Below are 25,623 nucleotides of genomic sequence, written 5' to 3' on the forward strand. Positions count from 1 at the left end.
GTAAAATTTAATCTATGTATTCATTTCTCACTTCTAAGTCTTTAAAAATGACATGGTATTGGGACAATTAAGCTCTGTTTTTCACTGAAAATTGAGCCAGGAGATTTTAGCCGACAATTCTTTTAACACTGTAATTTGGTTTCTTCTCCCAGACATAATTGCATTGCTAACAATAGTAGAATTTTTTTTTGTCAGCAAAGCATTTATTTTTGGTTAGCACTATACAAATCAAAATTAAGATTCATTGTGGCATCTACAATGATACTAAACCTAAGAGAACGTAACTATCAATCTCTCAGGAGGTCTTTTGACTGATTCACTCACTCTTATGTGCACCAAACAGTTCAACCATAGGACGAATTCTCTCTAAGAGACAGAGTATCAACAAATGAAGACGTAAAGCAAGCTGATAGGGCTGGAGATATAATGCTTTCTTTGTTATCTGGCATTAGTGGCCAAAACCCAGTGGTTGCGTAATTTGTATGAGAGCACAATCCTGTCTTTCATCGAATTATAAAAGATTTTGGTAGGCTTGTGCACTATTTCTGGTCTAGGATAGGAAGGCTTCATATGCTCCCTGGTTATGGGAGTATTATTTTGCAGATAAGGTGAAGGGTAGCAACTCATAATGCAACTGAAGCTTAAACTAAGGTTTAAAAGCTTCTAAAAGTGCATCTAGGGGGCTGTGTGTCCAATTGGTGCTCATGTACAAGCAGAAGGCCTTTTGATTCCGCGTGAGGCATCTGCTAACAGAAGGGGAGAAGGGGCTGCAAGGTGGGCAAGGAAATTCAGCAAAAATTGCCTCCCCGTCTCGTTGGTTAGTGGGTGCCTCAACTAGCACAACAGTGCTGGTAGGACAAATTGAAATTTGCCCAAGATAAATAAATAGAAAAGTGGCAGCGTTTGGAGCTGGAATAGTACAGAGAGGTAGAAAATTATTTTCTTACCACTCATGGCATGAGTGGATTCTTGTTTGGAACTTGTGCTTATGCGTTTATGTATTGGTAGGTTTAAGGGAAATATGGTTTTAATGGCATGGAATGATTTCATTCTTACATTGCTACTGGATTATTTAAGCATGGCACAATTAAAGGAAAGGCTACCCTGTTTTAAGAAAAAAATTGTGCAGAATTTGAGGAGGGGTTGGAGAAAAGAGAAACTACCATGTGCCTTGATAACATAGTATTATCTTTAAGTGCTGTATGGAATCTCCAACTTCCAGCTGTTTTCAGAAAAGCAGTGCCTTAGGGGCTGTTTTGTGGAAGTAACCAACCTATGTACTCTTACCAAAATAAGGACTGTTTTTACCTATTTATTGTGCATGTCTCAGATGTTGTACATGTTCCCTGAGATCCCACTTCCGTTGAGGGGATATCTTAGAATAATGGAATTGTAGAGTTGGAAGGGACCCCAAGGGTCAACCCCTTGCAATGCAGGAATCTCAGTCTTATTTCCCTTGTACTAAGTGATATTTGTGTCCCTGACAAAATGGATATATGTTACGATTGTTTTGTGAATACCTCCAAAAAGTGTTAGGAAGAGTTTTGTTTTGTTTTTTTCAAGAGCTTCCCCCTGCCCAACTCATCTTATTCATGTGTCTTCAGATTTTTTTTACCATTAAGTTTTGGGAAGCTAAGCACTCGCCTGTGCTCAAATGGCTATTCACCTGCCTACTAAAAGGTGAACTTTGGTGAGGTTGCCTTTGTCATTTCCATTGAAATGAGGCTGCATTTTAATGTTTTAATGCTGTATTTTAATCTTGTTTTTAAGTTGTATTTCAGTCAATTTGTTTTATATTGGTTGTTAGCCGCCCTGAGCCCGGTCTTGGCTGGGGAGGGCGGGGTATAAATAAAATTTATTATTATTATTATTCTGTGGAGACAAGGCATTGCACCATAATTACTGACTGGCACACATAGGATTACTGCCCTAGAATAAAATTGGGATACATCTTTTTTTAATTAGGCCAGACGGCCATTGCATTTTCTGAAATCAGGAGGAGATTAGCACATTGCAGTCTTGCATTTTCTCTCCCACCCACAGTTCTAAAAATGAGGCAGTGATGAGGTTTGCCCTGGACTGTGTGCCTGACACACCGTAACTTCTTTTCGTGATCTCTATTTGTGTCTTATATAGAAAAAGAAGTGTTTTGTTTGTCCTGTAGTCAGTCCAGGCCACATACATCATAGTGGTTTGGCTCCTTCTCTTGTTTGTCTGCAGGTGTGTCTTCCGCTGCCCTTATTCATCCACTTGTTGGGAATCCTAAATTTAGAAATGCATCTGACCTGTGGTTTCAGCATTTACACTGCAGAGCATATATCACCACTTAAATCTAAAAAGTTAAAGTGACATGAAATTTACTTTTAATAGTTCAACCTAATGTCTCTTGGCACCAGAATTTGCCTTAGTTTCTCATACCGAATCCCTATGCTGGAAAGACAGATGCAAACAATTCCTTCAATTTCTCTCCAATCTCTTTTCCATCTTCAGCACACTTTTGACTCATTTGTTGTCCAAAGGTATAACCACCTCCCTAGTTGGTTTCCTGCTTCTAATGTATGTACATTTTTTTTGTTCTTTGTGTTTTTAGTGATGTGTAGTTTAGATTATTTTTTCATGATTCATATTTTGCGCTTGCATTAATAAAACTGCTAGCACATTTGCAAAGATACACAGGGTCCTGTATGGTTTCAAATTGGTGTTTTGAGATTCCTGCATTGCAGGGGGCATTGCAGCCTACATTGTAGCTGAGCTCCTATTATTGTGGTTTTGAACAATTTCCAGGATTATGGAAAGAATTTACCCTCTTCGTTTTCCTTTCAACTTTTTTTTTAACCAGCCCCTCATTTTTGGAAGTTTCTTCTATTGAAGTCAAATGTGACACTGTCAAACTTTCTCGGGAATTGTCCATAAGACATATGTTGCATTTTGTAGCTCAATGTTTACTGTTCTTAATCAGTTCAACAACACTTAACATCATGCACCAGGTCTGGGGTGCCACTCTGGTTGGTTCCATGAGCAGCTGTTCAAATGAACCATTATTTAGGGCGTTGTGTACACATGCACCTAGTCTGTATGATGGTAATTGAAACCACTCATTATTATAGCACTTCCTCCTTAAGGTGATTCTTTGATTTCTTCCTCCAACTCAAGATTGATTGGGCATTTTTGGTCAGAGGGATGATAGCACGTCCTGAATACTGAAGGAGTCTGCCCTTTGTAGGATTTCTAACTTCCTGAACTCTATATTCACTCCTTTTAAGGAGGACAGCAGCAAAAACAGAGCAATTTTTACCTGCTCTGCACTTGTCCCAGCTGCTGCTCCTCTCCTGCCTCTGTTCAGGGTCCACTGTTTTTGATCCCAAAGCAGAAGCAGATTTCCCCCCCCCCCAACCGACTGAAGCATCATTTTCCCTGTTGACTTTGGAAAAGGGTCTTAAGAAAGTGAGGAATCATAGTGTTGTAATTTGCTTGTTAAACCAACTTTAAGGCAAATGTAAAATCTTTCAGAAGCAGGACAACGTGTTACCCTTCTGCAAGCATTCAGTTTAGTAGAGATGTATACTTAGAACAATACATTCATGCACAATTCCACCAAAATCAGTAGAATGCTCTCTCTGTGTGTGTAATTAGGGCCTTACTTTTAAGGTTTTTCCATCTCTGGAAAATCTGGCCTAATACTAACCAGTGGTGATGGAAAAAAAGGGGTGTGGGGGTTTTTTGACCATGAGTGTAATGAATTTGTTCAGAATGTGTTTCCATCTCAGAAACCCTTGCAAAATTTCACTTGTTTCTTCAGTATGCACAGCTCCAAGCTCGCTCAATCAAATAAGATTACAATCTATTTCTCTGCTGTGTTGGTAAAACACACACGTTTACATATTTATTCTTCACTGTGGTCAAATGTTTGAAAACAGAATGTTTGCTACTTAAGGTGGAGACTATGCCAAAAAGTTAGTATGTAAAAAATAGAAAGTTCCTTGTCGAGAAATTTGAGCTAAACACTTATTCCATGAGATTGGTGCATGGGTGTGTGTGTATGTTGTAACTATTTAACATTGCACTGCAGCATATTCTATCCTCTGGAGTGTGTGTGTGTGTGTGTGTGTAGAGAGAGAGAGAGTTAAACATTTCCACAAAATTAAACACTTTCACTCAACTTTATCTATCGGGGAAATACTATGTTGTTTAGTTGCTTGGCACTCTACTTTAAATGCATTTGCTTGGAAATACCACATAGAGGCGAATCGTGTTTTCTTTGCTACATGCTATGCAGAACATAAAATTAGACACGTGGAGTTTTCCAATACTATTGCAAAGGGAGCCATAAGACATTAAGAACATAAGGGACAACGTGCTAGATCAGGCCAAGGCCCATTTAGTCCAGAATGTTCACAGTGACCAGCCAGATGCCTGTGGGAAGCAGGGCCTGAGCGCAAGTGCACTTGTAATCTCCAGGAAATGGTATTCAGAGGCATACTGCTTCTGATAGTGGAGGTACAACATGGTCATCTTGGTTAGCTGCCGTTAAAAAGCCTTTTTCTCCATGAATTTGTCTAAATCCATTTTAAAGCCACCCAAAGCCATCACTACTTCTTGTAGTAATGAATGCCGTAATTTAACTATCTGCATCCAACTTGCTGGACGTTCTTCCAACAAGGAGATGAGCTGCACCAAAGTTTTAGTGAATGAGCCCCTTTGTTTCCCGTCCTGTTAATGTCAGCTTTAACTCTGGAGAGGTTTAAGCACTTAAGATCTCAAGGGTTGCTTCAGTTCACAGAAGGGACTCCTTTAGAGCAATGTCATTTTTCCATTTTGTCTTTGAGCAGTTAATCAACATGCCACAAGTCAAACCACTTTTGGAATGCCCCTTGCTTTCAAAACCAGCTTGCCATGGGGCAATTGGTGAGGGTCTTCTCTTGGAAAAGAAAAAACACACAAGACTCTTGGGCTTATGAAACTAGTTCCATTGTTTGCTTGAGGAACTTGCATGTGTCCAGAGACGAGACCCAAACAGAATTGATTAATTTCACAATTACTCTCTTGTCTCTAAACAGATACAATTATGTAGGCCAAAAGATATGTGGCTTGCATGACTAAAGGCTTTGGATTACGATGGCTCTATTTAGTTACAGTACTATGATGCACTCCATGCTACAGTGCTATAACACACTCTGTGTGGAGCTGACTTCGAAAACCATTTGAAAACTACAATTGGTTTCAAATTCAATTGTCAGGTTATTAGCTTGCACCTGCAGGTTAGAGCATATAAACACATACATTATCTTGCCAATCTTTAAAATCTCAGTTCAAAGTGCTGTGTTTCCCTGCCCCACCTCCCTTTAAAGCTCTAAATAGCCTAGAACTAGAATACCTCAACAGCAACCTTCTTCTCAAACCAGAGAAGAATGTTAAGATCAACATTCTGCCCTGGGCTTCTTTGGAGGAAGGACGGGATATATGTTTCATAAACACATCAAACGTCAGATTCCCTGCTCTGTTCATTCTGCTGTTGGATATGTGCATATGGCAGACAGGCCCTTCTCCATCATGACACCAAGACTGTGCACAGCCCTCCTCAGGGCAGTTAGTTCGCTTCGCTTCGCTAATGCATTTGCTTCAACAAGCTAGGATGAGTTGTTTTGAGATTATTGTGAGGTTGACTATATTACATGGTGGCTGTTACCTGCATTTTTAATTTATATTGGTTTTGTTACTGCCAAAATTTTGAAATCTTAAACAAGCTTTCCTTTAACATGATGCTCTCTTTTTGTGTTGTTGACACTTTGATGGGGCTTTTGAAATACAAAAACAGGGTATAAGGGGGAAAAATGGGAACTGGTTATAAAAATGGAAATAAACCAGTTGACAAGCATGCTTTTTCTTAAAATGATTGAGGTACAAAAAAAGAATATTTTATTGAAAATGATTTAAATCAAGTTTTCTATTGATGATTCAAATCACCTTACTTTAAAATTGTCTACTCTGGTTTGTGCCATTCATGTGCAGCCTAGTAGTGTGTGGAACTGCATACATCCAAGAAGCAGCTTCCATGTATGAAGGTTTTTATGTAAAGGGGACCAATTTATGTTAGCAAAATGTGGAAAATGCTGTCTAGTAGTCATTCATAGGTACGCACCTTAAATTCTCCTGTTCTTAAATTGTATCTTACATCTTTCTCTTTTGTTTCTTCCATAGCTCTTGGGTGTTCTGAGTGTCGTATGGTGCTGTCTAGCCCTACAGGAATTTTTACCTCCCCCTGCTTCCCTAGTGTCTACCCTAACAGTCAAGCATGCAAGTGGACCATCAGGGCTCCTTCTGGATTCATCATTCAGATAACATTTGTTGATTTTGAGATTGAAGAAGCTCCCAACTGCATTTATGACTTTTTAACAATAGGAGACAAAAAAGTTTGCGGGGTCACTGCCAAAGGTTTATCATTTAACTCAACTGGAAATGAAATGATTGTAACTTTTACAAGTGACTTCAGTATCCAAAAAAAAGGTTTCAATGCCAGCTATACCCGAGGTAGGTGTATGTAAGACATTTTAAAATTTCTTTCTTGTCTCTGCCTGTAAACCTTCAGAATTTATGTTGGAAGTGTGCCTTTGAGATTTGGACTTGAAGATGCACATCTGTGCTGAAACCTAGAAGTACAATTTTGACACGTTGCAGAGCAGAGAGCCGCCTGCACCTTATCCTAATCCACTCCTCCTACAGAGTTTACTGCCCTATTAAGTGTGCATAGGGTTGCAGTGTTAGTGATTTTGCAAGCATTCTCTAATAAAAAGATTGCCCTGTTTTTATGTTAAAAGTAGGTGTGGGAAGCTAATGTATTTGTCTTTTTAAGAAGCCCCCCCTCCCAGTCTTGACCTCATGCAAAACAGTAAAAACTGAAATGTTTTCCTTAAACCCCATAGGAAGGCATAATGAACTCTGGACATTCCCACGATGCTTCATTATGCAAGTTACACCTTGGTACATCTAGGTCAGTATTGGCTATGCTAGATAGGTTTCCCAGCCCTGCCTGCAGATGGCAGGGATTAAACCTGGGGCCATTTCCATTCAGAACATGTGTTCTAGCACTAAGCCCATTACAGAGTTCCCCATTACATAGTACGTTAGAAGTAGTGGGAAGTTAGCATTTGGGAACAGAAGGATTGCAAACTGTTGAGAGCTAAGGGTGAAAGGCAATTGTGAGACTATTAAAGTAATTGCGTTCCTTTCTTGGAAGCAAGCCCATTGCGCTCAGTGGAACTTGCTTCTGTATAGACATGCATGTTTACACTGTAAATCTCCTAATCTTGTACCTGTTAGCTTCCATTTCATTGTCCTTTGCAGCTTTTCAAGGTAAGTTGGAATACGGTCCCTTCTCAGAACATTTGAAATAAAAATACTATATTGAACTATGGGTAGAAATGCTAGTGAATAACAGAATTAACTACTTTTAAATATATATTTTATATCTGTATAGCAATTTATATATTCTGTCTGTGCATGGTAGCCAATAGAAGAAGTACCAACAGATTAAGATACTGACATATTAGGCGAACAAGAGGAAACCCTGCTCTTAATACTGGCACTGGTATGCTTGCCTTTTCCTGCTTGGTGATGCAATTTTTGCCCTTTCTCTCTTGGTGAGCTATTGTTGCAACTCACTGTTAGCACCAGGTTGCCACTGTTATAGAACAGAGTTATTCAGATTTGTTACAAATCTATTAAGTGTAGTGTTATTTTTTCCGGACTCCTGAAACAATACAGACCTTGAGTGTTTAACCCAGTGGGCAACTATACTAACAAAATGCCCTTCAACATGGTAGATGAGTGAGAGGAGATTCCTTCACCATTTCCCTTCTAGTTCTACTGCTCATAATTTAAACTGCCATCCTTGTTCACAGCGCTGAGGTCATTGTTCTGTGCTGGAAAGACACCATACAGCTATAGGCAGTAGAGCTCAAACCAGTCTTGGAGAACTGGACTTTCCCTTGCCATCATTCTGCCCAGAGTAGCAGCCTACAGACCACATGGTGAGGGATTGAATGGGTGTTGCTACTCCTCTAAGTAAAGATGCAAAGACCTATGAATGTAGAATACATGGCATGTTTGTTTTTAAGGAAATGTGAACAGATTTATACAACTTAAATTCTAAAGTTTGGAAACAAAGGCCTTTTATTTCCAAATTAATTCGCTGAAAAAGACCTATGACATTCATTTATTCAGTGTAAAGCAGTTACTCAAAACAAACCTTCAGGAATAGTACTCAGGGAAAACAAAAACTTGTTTCATGTTACTGGTCTACTTCATTGTCTAATATAGTGGTTCCCAACCTTTTTTTGGCCCTGCCCCACCTAAGCATCTCTAAAATCCTGATGCCCCCCCATGACATATAATTATTATTATTCAAAAAGTGAACTCCTGTTCACGTGGAGGAAGCCTAAAAGGCCATTAACTTGGTCTAAACATTCTCAAATTGCCCCTCTGTGAGAACCACGGGTCTAATATAAACAGGTAAAAATACTAAGTAGTTTTGCAAATGATTGGTTTGCAATTTTGTAGGAATAGGAGCCAATTACCATGTTATATTAACAATTTAAGATATCCTAGTAGCTGATTATAGTAGCTGTTGAAATTACTTTGAATATGCTTCTAATCTGATGCATTTGCTGGTTATTTATAATAAGAGAAAATGTGTCAACATGAGCTTCAATAATAGTAAATGAAGCAAATTTTCTTGTCATTTTCTAGTTGCTGTGTCTTTGAGGAATCAAAAAGTTATCATCCCACAATCCCTGGATGTTGATTCTGTGTCTGTGGCAAATTCCATCCAAGTACCAGAACTGAATCAGTTCACACTGTGCTTTGAAGCAAAAGAGAACAGCAGTGAAAGCAGTGAATGGAAGGTTTTCTCCTATGGTGACTCTTCTACAGAATTCCTTGGTTTTGGGAGGACAAAAAATGGCCACTTCATATCTATCTCAGGCATTGAATGTATTTTAGATGATCCACTTGACACCAATCCTGATAGAGACTTCTTCGCAGAAACGTTTGAGCAGCTTTGCATTATATGGGATAGCCTCTCAGGCACTGTAGGTATCAGTGTCAAACACACGTACAGAACAGTATCCTGTTCAAATACTTATGGGAAGGTCATTCCTGGTAATGGGAAGTTGGTTCTGGGCTCTAATAGAAATGATATAAATCCTCTCAATGGGGATATTTACAACTTCCGGCTTTGGAATTTTACAATGAGCTCCCAGATACTCTTTAACCTCAGCTGCGATGTCAAGGGCAACATTGTAGACTGGGAAAATGACTTTTGGAGCATCCCAACATCATCATTAAAAGCAGAGAACAACCTGAGTTGTGGTAAGCATCTTTTATTTCATTTTTCCTCTGGCATAGCTGTGAAGGTGTCACATGTCAGAAAGGAGCTGTGTTTGTGATGAAAGTGAGCTTGGTTTCCCAGAGGGAAACCTCACCTTTCCTGGGCTTGTCAACTCATCTCATAAAATATGTATTTTGCTTCTGGGTATGTTTGTTCTTTTGGTGCATTCAGAGTCACATTGTGATGTCTAGATAGAGCTCAGGCATTTTAAAAGATGGCTAGCAAGATTTTGTCAATGATAGTGTTCATTTGACTGTATTATACAAGCCAGACTGAATAAATGTATTACCTTTGGTGTGGGACATGTCATGCTCCTTCTGGGGTAGTTTGTCCACCTTTGGTCCCTATCCTGCACTCATTTCTCATTTGTGACTCCTAGAAGCTGTCAGCATATGACAGCAGCTGCACCACAGGAACAGCTTCAATTGGCTGGCTAAACCAGGTGAGGGTAGCCAATGGGTCTCAAACCCTTGGTGAGTTAGGGATGCATGCAAAGGCAGGGTCCAGTGTATTGAGCGGACAAGACCAATAGGTGGTCCATTGGTCCAAGAAGGCAGTTTCTGCATGTGCTGTAGGCGGAAGTGAGGGGCAGATGGGTTTCATTAACCTAGGAAGGTAGCCTATCCAGGAGAAGGAAAAGTCTGATCCTAAACCTCCACTGCCTTATGAGATATCTTTAGGAAAAGAAATGGGGCAGTCTTGTCATCTGCGCAGCCCCGGATGTCCATACAAATTGCCCGGGCTTGCACCTCGGGGAGGTCATTTCAGTGCTGCCTACACAGCAGTTTGACGTCACCCTCAGAGGCACACTCCATTGTCTCTTGAGACAGAAGGATGCCAACCATTCTCTAATCTCTCTCCCTAGACGCATGTCCTTAAACTGAACAAGATATAATAAAGAAAAACGAAGGTCTGAAAGTGAGGTGTAGTGGCTAGAGTGTCAGACTAGGACCTGGGAGACCAGGATTCAAATCCCCACTCAGCTATAAAACTCACTAGATGATATTGGGCCAGTCACCACCTCTCAGCCTAATTGATCTCACAAGGTTGTTCTGAGGATAACGTGGGGAGAGGGAGTACCATGTACAGCACACTGAACTCCCTGGAGGAAAGGTGGGATCTTACTATAATAACAAAAATCTTAGCAAGCATGGAGGGGAGTCATAACCAAAGCATTGTGACTTTACCCAACAGAGCAGTTGTGTGCATCTTTAACATGTACTTTCCCCATTCACATAAAAAGCATGAATGGGGGGGGTCTATTTTTTACACCCAAATGAGTGCATAGAGGAGGGGAGCAAAAGTTGCTCCTCTGCTGTCTTCGCTTGCTGTAGCTTTTAATCTGCTTTTCTCAACCTGACTTAGATATTGGGAAGGGGGAAAATGGACTGCAGTCATGTGGACTGCAGAAAATGAAATGTTTCACTCTTCTCCCTGGTATATTCCTTTTTGTGTAATACTGCTATGTGAATGAGCATTCTTAAAGTACATATAGTTGCACCACATGTTTTGTTCAACCCTAAAGTGCAGTTTTATTTCAGTTTTAGTTTCAATTGGGGAAACTTTCTTTTTCACAATTGCACCATAAAACACAGAAGGGGCATGAAGCTTGTTCGCTCCCACCCCTGCCCAGCCCAGTCTCAAAACTTTTCTCTGGCAGTCAGATGATAAATTTCACTGTCGTCTTTATTTACAATAAAATAGCAGTATGCTTGAGCTGATACACTTGTGTTCCCTATAAACACTGCCAACTGGGATTCCTTTTTTGATATTTAGCTGTGAGATTACAAGACTGATGTGTGTACAAAGGGAAGGGGTTAAAAAGATATCTAGCTGTAGACAGATGAAAGTGGGGTAAAGTATAGTATCTGTATGAGAACCTAGCATTAGTGCTAAAATGCTGGAGAGGTGATCAGAACAGGGTATGGAATTATATAGAATAATAGAATAGTAGAGTTGGAAGATACTCCAAGGGTAATCTAGTCCAACTTCTGTGCTATGCAGGAATAGTACAATATTATTATTATTATTATTATTATTATTATTATTATTATTTGTTTATTTATTTATTTATTATTTCTATACTTGAAGATAATCATGCCCATTAATTTCAGTGGATTTATTCTGCATAGGACTAGTATTAGCTATAACCCTTAATTCAAATATTTCTAATGTTTAATTGCAACCCTATTTCTGGCTCATAACAGAATCTTATTTATTCATTTAAAGCTAACATTTGCCATTAAATGACTTAGCAGTGGGTTTTAATAGAAGGCAGGTGATGGTAGCATATTAAAATAGTTTTCATAATAAAGAAGAATGAGCGACAAAGCACCCATGTAAGAATCTGAACTGAGAACACATTATTTTAGTACCTTTATTAAGGAGTAGAAAGATGATTATGAAGAATGGAGAGATGAAGATAGCAGCCAATATAAAATTATTTAAGATGTCTAAAATTGACTTAATAGAAGTTGTAGAAGGATATCATAGGAATAGAAAAGCCAGCAACCCAATTGTATGTGAAATATATTTCTCACATAACATTTTTGGTGAATATACATTTCAGATATGCTTTGTATCCGCACTGGGTTTGAATAGATGATCAAATTGTGACATGATAAGCTGAGATATGAATCGGCTCCATATACCTGCACACAGTTCTTTTGCAAATGATTTAGAATTGATTGCATCAGTTAGATGTCGTCTACTCTCCATCTAACAGATTGTGATCAGAGTGAGCCATGGGAAGCTAGTGGCGATGGGACATCCCATTCCATTTCAACCTGACACAATTTCTGTAAGAAAATACCCACATTAATACAGGAATGGCCATGAATCCATTATTGCATTTCAAAATGAATTTCCTGTGCACAGGTAGTAATGAAAGGCTGAGCCTTAACTAGAGAAGATGCACAAGGGATGCCCCCTTTATCTTGTTGGGGAAATTTAATAATGTATTTTAAAAGTGCCCTTTGGAACAAAAGTGATAACCATGGCTACTTTTCTAGAAAAAGAGGTGCTGGAACTCACCATGAACACCTCCCTTGTTCTCTTAGAATGGCAATGGTGCCCACTTGAGAAATGCTGGAACTGAGTTCCATTGAATTTTGGCTGAAAAAAACCCTGGTGATAACATATGTAATAGATCAGAAATTAAATATTAACAGTGTTACAGTGATTATCTGTGTTGATTATTCATTTTATTGAAAAGGTTATAGAAAGACAGCCATCCCGTGCCATTCATTACAATGATATGACATACAATAAAGGGACCTTCCTATTTGCATATAAATGTCACTGCTATATTATCTCACTCATCAGCAAACAGCTTTTATTTCCTCATACAGTTGCTGATTTTCCTGGTTAATGGACTTAATGCGCATAAGCGTATTAACATATTGACAAATATAATCCTCCTGAGAGAACAATGTCTCCTTCTGGTTTAGTATGCTGTTTGAAATTGATTCCTAGTCATTTACGTAGCTTTAGTTTAGCTTTTGTGGACTTATTCACTGACCTAAAAATAAATTGTTAGTACCCTACAAGTGAGAAAACTAGACATGAATTCTCCAAGCCCGTGTTCCTTAGGCAGGCGTTGCCCAAGACATTTTGCTGCTTAAGGCAAAGGGCAAGAGGGGGATCCATGAGATAGAAGCTCACTGAACTGGCAGTTCAATATTATTTTGACCATGGTGATGGACAGTGTCCTCTATCACAGTTGAGTACAGCAGCCTTGTCCTCCCACACCTTGCAGTTACTCTGTGCCCTTTGTCATATTCTGCCTGAGGCAGTCACTCTTCCTAATGGTAGGGCCATTCAGGCTGCATTCAGGTGGTGTTTAGAGTCCCCTTCAAAAGAATTTCAGAGGAGTTGTAATTAGCAGATTGTAATTAGTGATGATATCAAGGCTCTGAGTAGGGGATTCAGAAATATGAATAGGGGACTCAAGGGCTCACTTCCCGAATCTATTCTAAAATGAGCCCAAATTTAACTGAAATTCAGGACCTTTCGCAAACTCTCTCTAGTACCATTCAATTTCCTGCGCTATACAGACTTACTTGATAGCAGTAGTAACAATCATTGGGAGGTGTGGCACTGAGACCTCCACTAGCCTGAGATGCCGCTGATGCAGCAGCAGTGTTGTAAAATTAAGAGCCATGAGGGGAATAGTGTTCATGGTTCCCATATTTTTTTTTTAATAAGAAGCAGATTTGGGACACACATTGGAATGGGTTTTGGTGGGTTGGGATTGGAAAAATACATATTTTCCCCCAACCCCATTCTGAACAGAGCAGAGAGAATGGTTTTCCATCCTGTAGTAGGAGTGGAGTGTCATGTGTGCCATGACGTAAAATAACTCATGCTATACAGGGAAGTTTCAGGGTGGAGAAATGGGGATGCCCTTTTCCACTATCCAGAAACTACTTCTGCTATTTCTCAATGAAGCACTTATATTAAAGGCAGTCATCCACACACCTAGGCCCTTTTGTACTATATAGCACTGAGGAGGGGGGCGTTCTAGAAGGGTGAGGCTATGGAAAAATGATTTTCTATTTTTCTTTTCTTTGTTAGGATCACCCTCTCCAGGCTCTGATGGGTGACTGTATGTGACTGTTGCCTCCCCCATTATATATTCACAACAACACTGTTGAGTAAATTTGTGTCTGGTCTAAGGTCACCTACTGAGCTTCATGTCTGAGTTACCTAGGCTAACCACTAGGACTTTTTAAGCTACACTGACTTTCCAGAAATACTGTTTCCTTTTGTGTGATCTAAAACTTCTGGCGATCCTTTTCATTAAGTGAGTCTATTATGGGAGAGGAAGAGAAATATTTCAGTCCAATGTTTCCCGTATTCTTCATAATTTACATTGTGGTTTAATTTGTGGTTTTATGTTCTGATTTTATTCTGTGAACCGCCCTGAGACGTGGGTATAGGGCAGTATATAATTTCACATAATAAAATAAATCTACCTACTCACTTTTTTTCTTAATTAAATATGCAAACACCCTGTATCTTTCTTCATGGGGAAAGTGCCACAATAACAGACAATTATTGCTTATAGTGCCTCTTTTTTCCCTTTTGAAAAAGGTTCATATCTCATTCCCCTACCTACAATTGAACCTACTAGCTGTGCAAACCTGGGAAGCCTGTGCCAAGGTAAGAACCCTACAGTATTTTGTATACTTGGAATATATCTCCATATTTTGTTTGTTTGTTTTTAATTAAACATTTATAGATTAAAAGGCTAAGGCCAAAAAGGAATGTAGCCAGAGAGAAGAAACAGTCATAACAGAAAAATGACTATAAGGGACATAGGATATGAGAAAGGAATGTAACAACTCCCTTGATAACACCCTTTCTATAAAATCTTTTTATTCTAAAACCTAACAGATTCTATAGAAAGGAGGGCTAGCTTCATTTCTTCCTTTATATTTGCCCCATCTCCACCTTTTATATTTGAAGTTACTGGGTTTGAATTACTTTCAGGTACTGGATTGAGTGGATTTTTAAGAATATTCCACACACACAACCCAAAAAATTCTTTTAAGTAGTACTGTCTTGAGTTGCTTTGATGAAAATGTTTCTATGTTCCAGTGTTTCAAAATGACAAGCTATTATGAATATTCTTCTTTCTGTTGGCTCAAAAATGCATCACTTTTTGAATGTTTCCTTTGTGGTAACCTTTGAATCTTTATGTGTGGTGCTTTTCTGAATGCCATTGGGAATTAGACAGCTGAAATCCCAAGCAACACTTTGAAAATGTATCCTTTTCAAATATATCCATTTACGATTTTAATTCTGTTCTTTATCCAGACCTTAGAAGATTTAATTAGATCCTTACATGGATGCCCTGTAGAGGCTATTTTTATGCTGTTTGTAAACAAGTGTTCTTGTTTAAAGGCCTTAAGAGAGGATGATTCAGAATTTGTGTACCCACAGAAGGGCTGATATTGCAGCTGTTATTTCAGCAAATGACATTTTGCAAAAGACAGATCTGGTGTTCACTTGGTTATTGTGTCTGTTTACATCCTGAGCCTGAACACACTTCTAATGTAAATCTGTTTAAGACTGGGGTATGGAATTTATAGCCACCTACTTACCTTAATGGCTTCATCTCATTCATCCTTATAAAACTCTTTGGGGTAGATCTATGTTACTTCCATTTTACAGGTGAGCAAAAGAAAGTTGTTAAAGATTATCTGGAAAATACATGGTTGAGTTGGTACATAAACCCAAGTCTGGCACATTAATCAGGAAACCATACTGACTCTTTAATTCATTTATACTTTAAACAAAGTGTGTGTGTATGTGTATGAGAGAGAGAGAGAATTGTGTAACTTATTCAATAGTTAAAGAAGCAATTCCCTCCATTCCCTGTTTGTGTTTTCATGCATTATTCCATGACCTCATTAACATTCATGTTCCATACAAGTTCACTTCTTTCTCATCTTTGTTACCAGCTACTGTAAATTCCACCACTCCATCACCCACTGTTACCACTAACATGCCTGATACTAATAGAACTGATAACCAAAACTATGGTAAGAAATTCAATGTTATGTTTCATTTGTTATGTGACTGAAGCTGCAATCCTATACCCACTTGTCTGGAGTGAGCTCCACTGAACTCAGTGGGACTTACTTTTGTATAGGATTCCACTGTAAGACATTTTATTGCCTTTTAAGTATACTTGTATATGTCAGATCTTATGGGAGAAGGGAAATTAAACATATTTCCTGTGTATATATTTCCTATTTCAGACATTTATAACATGACTGGAGTTGTTGTTCCCTTGATTTTCAAATGCTACATGTCAAGATCAGTGACTTGCATCTAGTGCTGTCAGTGCAAGAGTGGAATGGACTTATGCTCAAACAAGAGGACTTCACATTCCTCTCTTCTCCCCTGCAGCCCTCTGGGCACCCTCAAAATCTCCTTTGGGTGGTTAGGAAATCCTCCAGACCAGATTCTGAGGGGCACATATAGAGCTCCAGCAGAGTGAAGAGGAAGGTGAAGTCCCATCGTGTGAGTTGGAGTCCTCTCCTACAACAGTAGATTCTGCCACTTTCATACTCTGCTCATAGGGGCTTCGTTTATGGTTACTGAAGGGTCAGAACAGTTCAGATCTGCTTGTGAGGTTCATTAACTCAAGCAGAAGCACGAGGAGCAAAGCAAAGCCCCTTGGAACCAATCATTGCTTTTCTTTTGAATCATTTCACTTGTACAACAGGCATGGAAAATGTCACATATCTTAGGATTCTAAATGTGAACTGTGGCCAAGAGTCAAGTGGAATTGGTGAAGTAGGTCCTAAATCCAGAGTATGCAGCATTCTAAGATAAAGAAAGAGCAACTAATACTTTTATACCATTTCATACTGCTTTGTAAGTAAAAAAAAAAAAAAAAAAAAATTATCAGCAATAACAAAATGCAAAACAATTTAGGAATAAATATGTAAAAACAATATAAATCAGCATAAAAGCAAAGGCCATTTTACAAGAGGCCACACCTTTTAAAGATTACTACGATCAAGGGTTGCCTCTTTATCATTGTTATATGCTAGAAGAGATTTCTCAGCTCTCAGAAAAGGTGGGATAGAATCTAAATGTAGAGAAAGACAAGGGGTTGAAATAAGTGGAAGGCTGAGACCTAGAAGAACCAGGATAGAACATGAGCTGGAGACCGCCAGTGGGCTTTACATCTGAAATATGCAATAAGGACCAAAACGTAGCATAGAAAACTATGGGTGAGACAGTAAAAAAGGCTGCATGACAAAAACATGCCAACGTATTAATGCAAAGTAATACTAGATAAATATCAAGTAAAATGGATGCTCAAACTTTATAAAGGTCAAGGATATCAAATCAGCCATGGTCATTTCATGATGAAAGACTACTAAGGGCTGCCTTTAAAATGCTACTTCATGAGCAGTTCTGAGGAGACAAAAATTATCAGGAGATATCAGATTAACATGGGTTCTCTTGATAATAAATGCTTGTTGCTTTTTAATTCTAACATTTATATCAAGTAGACTGTGATAATAAACTGTCCTGTACTCCCTCCCATGAAACCTATGCAAAAAATCTGTTTTAATTTGATTTTATGTTTTTCACAAATGTATATTTGTTAGAATACAACTATTCTTGTACAGGTGATGGTTGTTTATAACTCATCCTTAAAAAACCATAGGGCTAAGTTATGAATGTTATTGAATGATTTAGGTTGGTGAGAATTGCTGATGTTTACAGTGAGCAGAGTAACTACTCAATACCCCTTTTATGTTTTTGATGTCTCTGAATATCAGAGGAGACTCAAAGTTGGTATACATCAGTGCAGTTCCCACTAAATTAAGAGAGAATTCCTCAGATTATTCAGTCTCTAAGCCTGATCTGAGGGAGAGGTAATTCATTTTCATAAGTAACCCTTTTGATCTTTTAACCTTATGGCTTACTATATACAGACCTGCAGGCAATGAAAGCTCCTGCTACAGTGGTCTTCAGAGTCAAGAGAAGTTCAGCTGATTCCTCTCAGCCAATACTACAAGGGCAGGAAGATTCTAAGATCAGAGGCGTCAAAAACATAGGAATTATTTCAACTCCAATAGTATGGCCTGTGAAGCAGAGGCCTCTTCATGCCAGTAAATCTGCATCAATTGAACAAAGTCCAGAGAGAAAAAATGCACCCAATTATTTTATCCCAACAACACCAGAGGTCACATCATCTGCTCCTGAGGAGCAGTCGATATCTCAAGTGAATATTTTGGGTCCTTTTACAGAACAAGTAAACATAGACGATAATTCTTCCTTGAAGTACTCCATCTTTAATAATGTTTCAGGGCATTCTAAAAGTTTGCTAATTGAGAGTAGTAACCAAAGAGAAATACCAACTATCCCTCTTGATCATATCAGGAACATGGTACTTCCTCTTCAACAGAGTGAAAGTGTTGACAGAGAGCCAATATGGACTTGGGCACCTCAGTTAGAAGATCCTAAATCAGATTCTTTATTTCCTTCTCTGAGCAAGAGTATCTTTCATCAACCCACAGAGGATACTCAGTGGTTGTTATCAACAAATAGTTACACATTCTCTTCTGCTTATAAATATGCTTACAATTTCTTACAGTCTTTGAGTGAAGTTGCAACATACAATCAAGCTGTTTCTGATATTTCAGAAGAAATGCTTCCATCTCTTTCTGTCCAGTCTTCTTATACAAACCATATGCAATTATTTCAAGAAACAAAAGTAGACCTACTAGAAAAAAGGTCACTTGGAAATGTCTACCTGGAGCCCACAAAGAGAATTCTACAAGAGGATTCTATTAGAAATGGGTTTTATATTTTTGGTGAACTACAGCCTACAAAATTTAATTACATCAAAGACTATAATTCAGTACATTTTAAAAAACAAGTTTTTAAACAGAGTGCAAATCCCTCTGGCTCCTTACAAAACATGAAAGCCTGGTTTCCAGATGTTGTGCCCATAATTCAGCCAACAGAAGTTTTCCTGCCAGCAGAATACAGTACAGAATTGCAAAGTTTATCAGCTGTTTTACCAAAAAGAGACACACACTCAGAAATTCAACAGACTGTTTTTGTTTCATCGTTGTATCATGGAACTTTCAACACCGCTTCTTTAAAAGGTGGTTTATTTACATTTAGACCTCTAACTGAAGAGGAGGTGGTAGAGGCCTCTTCTCCAGAAGATGAATTTGAACTCCCAGATACATTTATTGCTTATACCAACTCCATGTCTCTTTCCTTAATTTCCTTGGAAAATAAGGTTCCAGGATCTGGACATGTAGAAAACAGTGAACCTGATAAACCACATAATGACATGACTCTTCCCACAATTGATTCTAAACGGATGGATAAAGTCAGTAAGTCCTGGAAGCCTGGTGACTTAAGTCATCCAACACAATATGTAGATAATTGGATTTTGGGAAAAGATCCTCTAGTGCCTTCTGAGGACTCTACAGAAAGGTGGCAGCTCTTCTTCAGCCAGTCAGTTTCTTCCCTAACAGAAGGAGTGTTAATGCCTGCCACAGAAACAGATGACATCACCATGCAAACTACCCCTAATAATAGCACAGTGGACCATGGAACTGAACAAATAAACACTTCTACTTCTGTGTCAGAAAAGAATAGAGAGAAGCATAGTTCAGTTGTTCCAATACTCTCGTCAAGGATTTCAGAAAGTATGGAAAGAACATTTCCACTGGAAACAAAAAGAGACCTTCCTCTTAACATAAGTGTGTCCATGAACGATGAATCTCCACTTTATTTTCCTTTGACTTCATTAGAAATACCTGTGATTCAGCCTTCCATGCATTTGCAAATAAGTACTTCTGATATGCTGTATGTCAAGTTGAAAAGTACTGCTGTGTTAGCCACACAGCAAATTTTGGATAAAACAAAAGCTGGCTATATAATAAATGCTTTCCCTTATCATACTGATCTATTAACACAAACTTTTAAGCCTCCATGTACAGAAAGTGCCTGTACGGTTTCAGCACTGAGTCTAATAAATGTGCAATTTGGTAGCCACTCAGCAGCACTGATGGTGTCAACACCTTTAATCTCACGAAGTCTTCTAAGTGACCTTGGTCAAAATTCTCCTGATTTGGGCTATTCATGGAACAAAGACCTAAATGTAGAAACAAGCCCACTGAATGAAAGCTATATAACTGTCAATGAAAAACAACCTTTGGAAGATTCAGAAAACAAACGTACCCCTTCGCTTCAGCTAGAAAATTTTGATATAGTTGTTGGTGATGGGGATCATGAAAGTATTAAGCCTAATATAGAAGCTACCATTTCAGGAGAGGAATCAGTTTGGAAGATGCATCTCTTTAGCAAGCATACCTATAGTTCTGCAAACAAAGTATTGCCCTCCTTCAATCCTAGTAACAATTATGCCACTGATTTGTACAGTTGGACAATTTCCCCATCTTTTGAAGACTTCCTGGATTATGATAAAACAACAACCTACCATTCCTTTTTGGAACCAACAATTTCACTGGTAACAGATGTGATAGCAGAGTCACCTCCATTTCTTGAATCCATTATTCATTTTAATGAAAGTACCTTAAACAGCATAAATGTAACAATTGGAATGACACTCCTTCATAATTTGCAAACCCAAGGCTCAGTGGAAAAGGTGACTCATGAATTTTTTTTGTCCAATGTGACATCTAAAGCAAACCAAAGTATTGTAGCCCACACAACACTGAGTCCTAGCACCAGCGCTCCCAAATCTTTGTTGTCTTGTTTTTTATGCAACATCTTCATTGACTGGGACTGCCCGTGTGGACCTGAGGTCAAGCACAGTATGTCAAAGTGTGAAAGTAGACGTAGAAAACAATCACCCATCTGTTAGATCTTGTAGAAATTGATTTAGAATAACTAGGACTAGACTAGACTCCACACATAGTATTGTAAGCCTTTAACAGTGTGATCCTATACATGTCTACTCAGAAGTAACTCCCATTGAGTTTGGTGGGGAATACTTCCAGGTAAAAGTGTATAGGAATGGAGGCTAAGTGAACTTGATTAGGAGTGCATTTACACCATTTTTAAAAAGATTAGTAATGATAATATAGATCTTTAGTATGTAACTCTAATCACTATCATCCCATCTACTAACTACAAAAACTTTGAGGAGACTATTATGACAATCATATATATTTGATTCACCTTTTCTGCCCATGCACATTTTGGTTTGTGTTCTCTGTGTATACTTGTGCATACACTTTTATAAAGAAAATACAGTTTGATCAAATGTGGGGCCGCATGTGAGGCTTTTAAGTTCTACCCACCCAGCCTTTCTTCATTAGGGTTGCCACATCCAGGGAAATACAGAGCTAATTTTTGTATCTTTCTCCCTCTCTCCTCGATTGGGGGAGAGAAGAGAGAGAGTGGAGAATCTATGGATGCTGCTACACAAACACAGCTCTGGTCTGAGCTCCTGAAAACATTTCTGGTTTTATTTTTGTTTACCACCAGAACATTGTTGAATGTATTCAACAAGGTAAATCAAACCCTAGCAATTATACATAAATACAGTTATATTAAATTGCTTAGATTGCCCCTTGATATTTTACAACAGTTAGAATATCTACAAAAGAAAATAAACATAATTTCAAATAATAAAATTGTATCTTAAGAATCCTTTTGATTTTGTCATTTTATAGTCTCCTGAGAGATGCTAGAGTCTTCTATACTAACCTCAATGAAACATGTTTTCACTCACCATGTGATACATTTTAAACAATTTAGTTCTACTTTATAGATGGTTTATTATAGCTTTTCTGTTAAGTATGATATAATTTATCATGTACAGTGGTACCTCGCAAGACGAATGCCTCGCAAGACAAAAAACTCGCTAGACGAAAGGGTTTTTTGTTTTTTGAGCTGCTTCGCAAGACGATTTTCCCTATGGGCTTGCTTCACAAGACGGAAACGTCTTGCAAGTTTGTTTCCTTTTTCTTAACACCGTTAATACAGTTGCGACTTGACTTCGAGGAGCAACTCATAGAACGCGGTGTGGTAGCCTTTTTTGAGGTTTTTAAAGACTTTGGTGATTTTTGAAGCTTTTCCAAAACTTTCCGACACCGTGCTTCACAAGACGAAAAAAATCGCAAGAGGACAAAACTCGCGGAACGAATTAATTTCGTCTTGCGAGGCACCACTGTATTTCTCTATCTCCACCTAACCTAATTGCAAAAGTGTTTTTCACTGAAGCAGAAGTGTGATTTTCATGGAAATTGGTTCATACATCACTGAGGGCTCATATAAGTGTCCAAATATATGATGTGACAGAAGACCGTCAGTAGTGTTTGGTTCCGCAAATGCTATTAATCCAGTCCAGTGAGATAGTGATCCATACATTGGGGCTGCGGGGTGGGATCACAAGCACTGTCATATTCATTGTGGGGAACCTGTACATCCCATGGGTTTTCCTTCAGTTGTAGCTTCATTCACAGGTTCTAGGCTGTTCAATCACTATTACGGAACATTATACACTCACATTCTAATAAATATGTTAAGGCTTTTTCAGTTGGTTATTAGACCCTTTCATATTACTCCTTTAGTGGGAATGGGGACCTTGTAGTCCCCTGGATGTTTTAGGTCTCCATCGCACAATAGTCAGGTTTGATGGCAATTGTGGGCCACAGATTTCCCATCTCAATTTAGCTTAGGCAGAGAGATAGTGATTGGCCCAAAATTGCCTAATGAGCTTCATGGCTTAGTCAGGATTTGAACCCTAGTCTCCCAGGTCCTGGGCCGACACTAACCACAATTCCACATTGGTTGTTGTCACTTTTGCCATGAAGGATCAAATTTATCTCTGTCTTGAAAGTAAACAGACTGCCACAGCTGCACTGTGTATTTTATGTTACTAGATTGGTATCTTCAGCTATATCATGTTTTGAGTCACTGACTCACCTTATCTGGCATAGAGCAATAGGCCCTATTATGCAAAACAAGATAAATTTTTGCTTCAGGGATGTGAATATTTGTAATAGATCATAAAAACAGCCAAAGGAGGAGTTTGCAATTTGAGTGATCATATTTTAAATTCTGATTTATTTATTTTTTACTATTGATGCAATGGCCCAATATTTGTAAAACACTATCTTTATTAGTATAATGAAAAGATAATTTAATCATCAACATATTTAATACTTAAGGTAATTGCTAAATACTAGTTAACTGTTACCACGAAACATAAAACTAGTAGTTAATAGAACTGTTAATTATAGCAATGTTATATAAGCTTTCTGTTAACCTGAATGATGCAAAGTTTTTCTCCTTGGCTTTTATCATGAAAAGCCAGAGTAAATCTATACTTGCAGGCAAATTTGACCTATTAGAAAACAAAATTTAGGTTTAAAAGTTGGTTGGGCTACATGGCAGCAGTCTACTATTTCAGGCATTACCAGCATCAAGATTTAATGGCATAGTTGACAATGTGTTTTGATTGGTTATTTTATCATCGTTCCAATTCTATCTGGTGATACTGATAGAATCTGGTGATTCTGTCTCTGCCTTATTTTCCAGCATGTGTCTTTGCACATCTAAGCTTCATCTGCTCACGATGAAAATAATTGAAACTTGGATATAGTCTGACTAAGCTATGGGTTGCATCCAGTGAATGGGTTGTCTTGTTCGTGCAAGGACTTGCATTTGTGTGATAGAATTTCCCCCATCTCTTCCTGTGCTCACTTTCCATCTCCCCAATATGCCCCAGAGGATATGGGGAAACCCCTTAGAACAGATCAGGGGTGGGGAGAATTCTGTTGTATGAATGGAAATCCTTTGACAAACTGGACAAGTTCATTGGATACCACCCTATATATTTCAAACAGGTTTTTGCAGGCTGCTATAAAACATGTATCATGGTTCTAACTTTTACAATGTTTTTGTAATATATAGGGGGACTGTTTTACAGAATTGCCATTACTGTCTATACTTCCAACCTTGAATCAGAGTCAAGTGTTCAGAATGCAGTTGCAGAATGGGTAAGTTAGGCTTTTCTATAAACCTCTTCCTCTGCTCATTATTATTCAAATTCAATTTAACAAATACACAATTCAAAACAATGCACATGTTAGAACTTAGAAACTTATTCTGCAAAGCATACTGTAATGTAGGGATGTTTCCGGAATCCAGTACCCATAGGCCCCAGCCAAAAGTGGTCAGTGCTCAGAAATTATGGGAGTTGCAGTCTGACAGCATTTAGAGGGCAACAGGTTAGCCTCCCACTGTAATGGCTGGGGTGCAAACAGTTCTCTGTTGCAAAGCAAGCCCTAACAGCTGTGATGTAAACAGTTGTTTTCATATTTTGTATCTGCTTATTTTGTATTGTTGGACAGAGAACGAATATAGAACCTACTTGACTGCCTCATATTGAAGCAGAATGGAAGGATTAAAACCATCAAATGCAAGTTCCATTAAATAATTATATTTGGAGAATCACTACAATGCCTTCGCAGTTGCTCTGTTCATGGGCACTCTGTCTGCATCCTTGGTTAACTTGACCAAAGCAACTGCATTTGTAGGATAACAGCTTCCATAAAGTTTGTCCAAAAGTGGGGATGACAACATACTTCTGTGACTATCACTATGCTGAACAGCTTCCATAAAGTTTGTCCAAAAGTGGGGATGACAACATACTTCTGTGACTATCACTATGCTGTGAAATCTGAGATCTCTCCTTTTCTCTAACCTAGATTCAGTATTTTATGGCTATAGTGAGGGTACAGACAGGATAAAGTTTTGTACACTAGTCCCTACGTGCAGAGTCCTTTATATGCCTGTGATTTCCTCATTGTTGTCTTGCTGTATTTGTCGAGCATGGATCTCTGCCTTATTTTTCCAGCATTTTTAAAGATGGTATTTTTGCTATTACTGACCCATTGCTCAAGACAAAAATGTGGTGTTCACTCTGAATGTTCACACAAGGTCACACATACAAAATTGGCACAAAATTGCTTTTCTCATACAACACTGTAATGTTAAAGTGAAGGCAGAGCAAGATGTACATTTCTGCCATCTAGTACATGTCTTTCAACCTTTATGATGTTGTCCTTTTGTTTTCCAGCTAAATCGCACCTTTCAGAATTGGAATTACACTGTATATGTGGTCAATATAAGGTAAATGCTTGCTACGAGTGAAACAAAAGACAAGTTACCATTCTCTTGGGTAAGGTTATTTCCCCTCAAACTTTAACATTTGTGTCTCTTGTTTTTGTAGCGTTCAGCTGAGTACTGTGAAAGAAGGAGTAAGGGAAAAGAGAAGCACAAATGATCAAAGGTAAAATTATGTTGATGGGCTCCAAAATAATTCAGATCTTCTTAATTTCATCAGGTGCTGAAATAATTGTTTAGAATGTGACGGACAATTTACACTTACCTGGGTAGCAGTGTGAGAGATATTTTCCATGTTGCCCATGATCAGAGGCATTATGCTTCTGCATACAAGTTGCTGGAAACTACAGGAGGGGAGAGTTTTGTCCCCCCACCCCGCAGGTCCTGGTTGCAAGCTCCCCATGGGCATCTGGTTGGCCATTCTGAGGGCAGGATGCTGGGCTAGAGGGGCCACTGGCCTGGTCCAGCAAAGCTATTCTTTTTTTCAAGCTGCTCTGCGTTTGATAAAAGGAAATTCAGTGAGTGGGGCCAGTTGCATGGTTCCTGTTTGAGAAGGTTAGAAAGCAGCATTCAGATGGTATAGA

General features: G+C 38.6%; 1 protein-coding gene across 4 annotated transcripts in view; it reads left to right on the top strand.

The window, feature by feature from the left end:
• Positions 1 to 25,623, top strand: part of ADGRG6 (adhesion G protein-coupled receptor G6) — a 94,900-nt gene that overhangs the window by 26,834 nt on the left and 42,443 nt on the right. For 3 of the 4 annotated variants that reach the window (XM_080998548.1, XM_080998547.1, XM_080998550.1), the window contains exons 3-9: positions 6,199 to 6,528; positions 8,746 to 9,366; positions 14,480 to 14,548; positions 15,853 to 15,933; positions 23,825 to 23,910; positions 24,993 to 25,045; positions 25,146 to 25,205. In XM_080998548.1, the coding sequence (XP_080854674.1) occupies positions 6,199 to 6,528; positions 8,746 to 9,366; positions 14,480 to 14,548; positions 15,853 to 15,933; positions 23,825 to 23,910; positions 24,993 to 25,045; positions 25,146 to 25,205 (1,300 nt within the window). The remainder of the gene's footprint in view (positions 1 to 6,198; positions 6,529 to 8,745; positions 9,367 to 14,479; positions 14,549 to 15,852; positions 15,934 to 23,824; positions 23,911 to 24,992; positions 25,046 to 25,145; positions 25,206 to 25,623) is intronic. The other variant, XM_080998549.1, reaches the window with a different exon arrangement.

The sequence above is a fragment of the Podarcis pityusensis genome (assembly GCF_964106645.2).
Source record: "Podarcis pityusensis genome assembly, chromosome: 3".
Lineage (NCBI taxonomy): Eukaryota > Metazoa > Chordata > Lepidosauria > Squamata > Lacertidae > Podarcis > Podarcis pityusensis.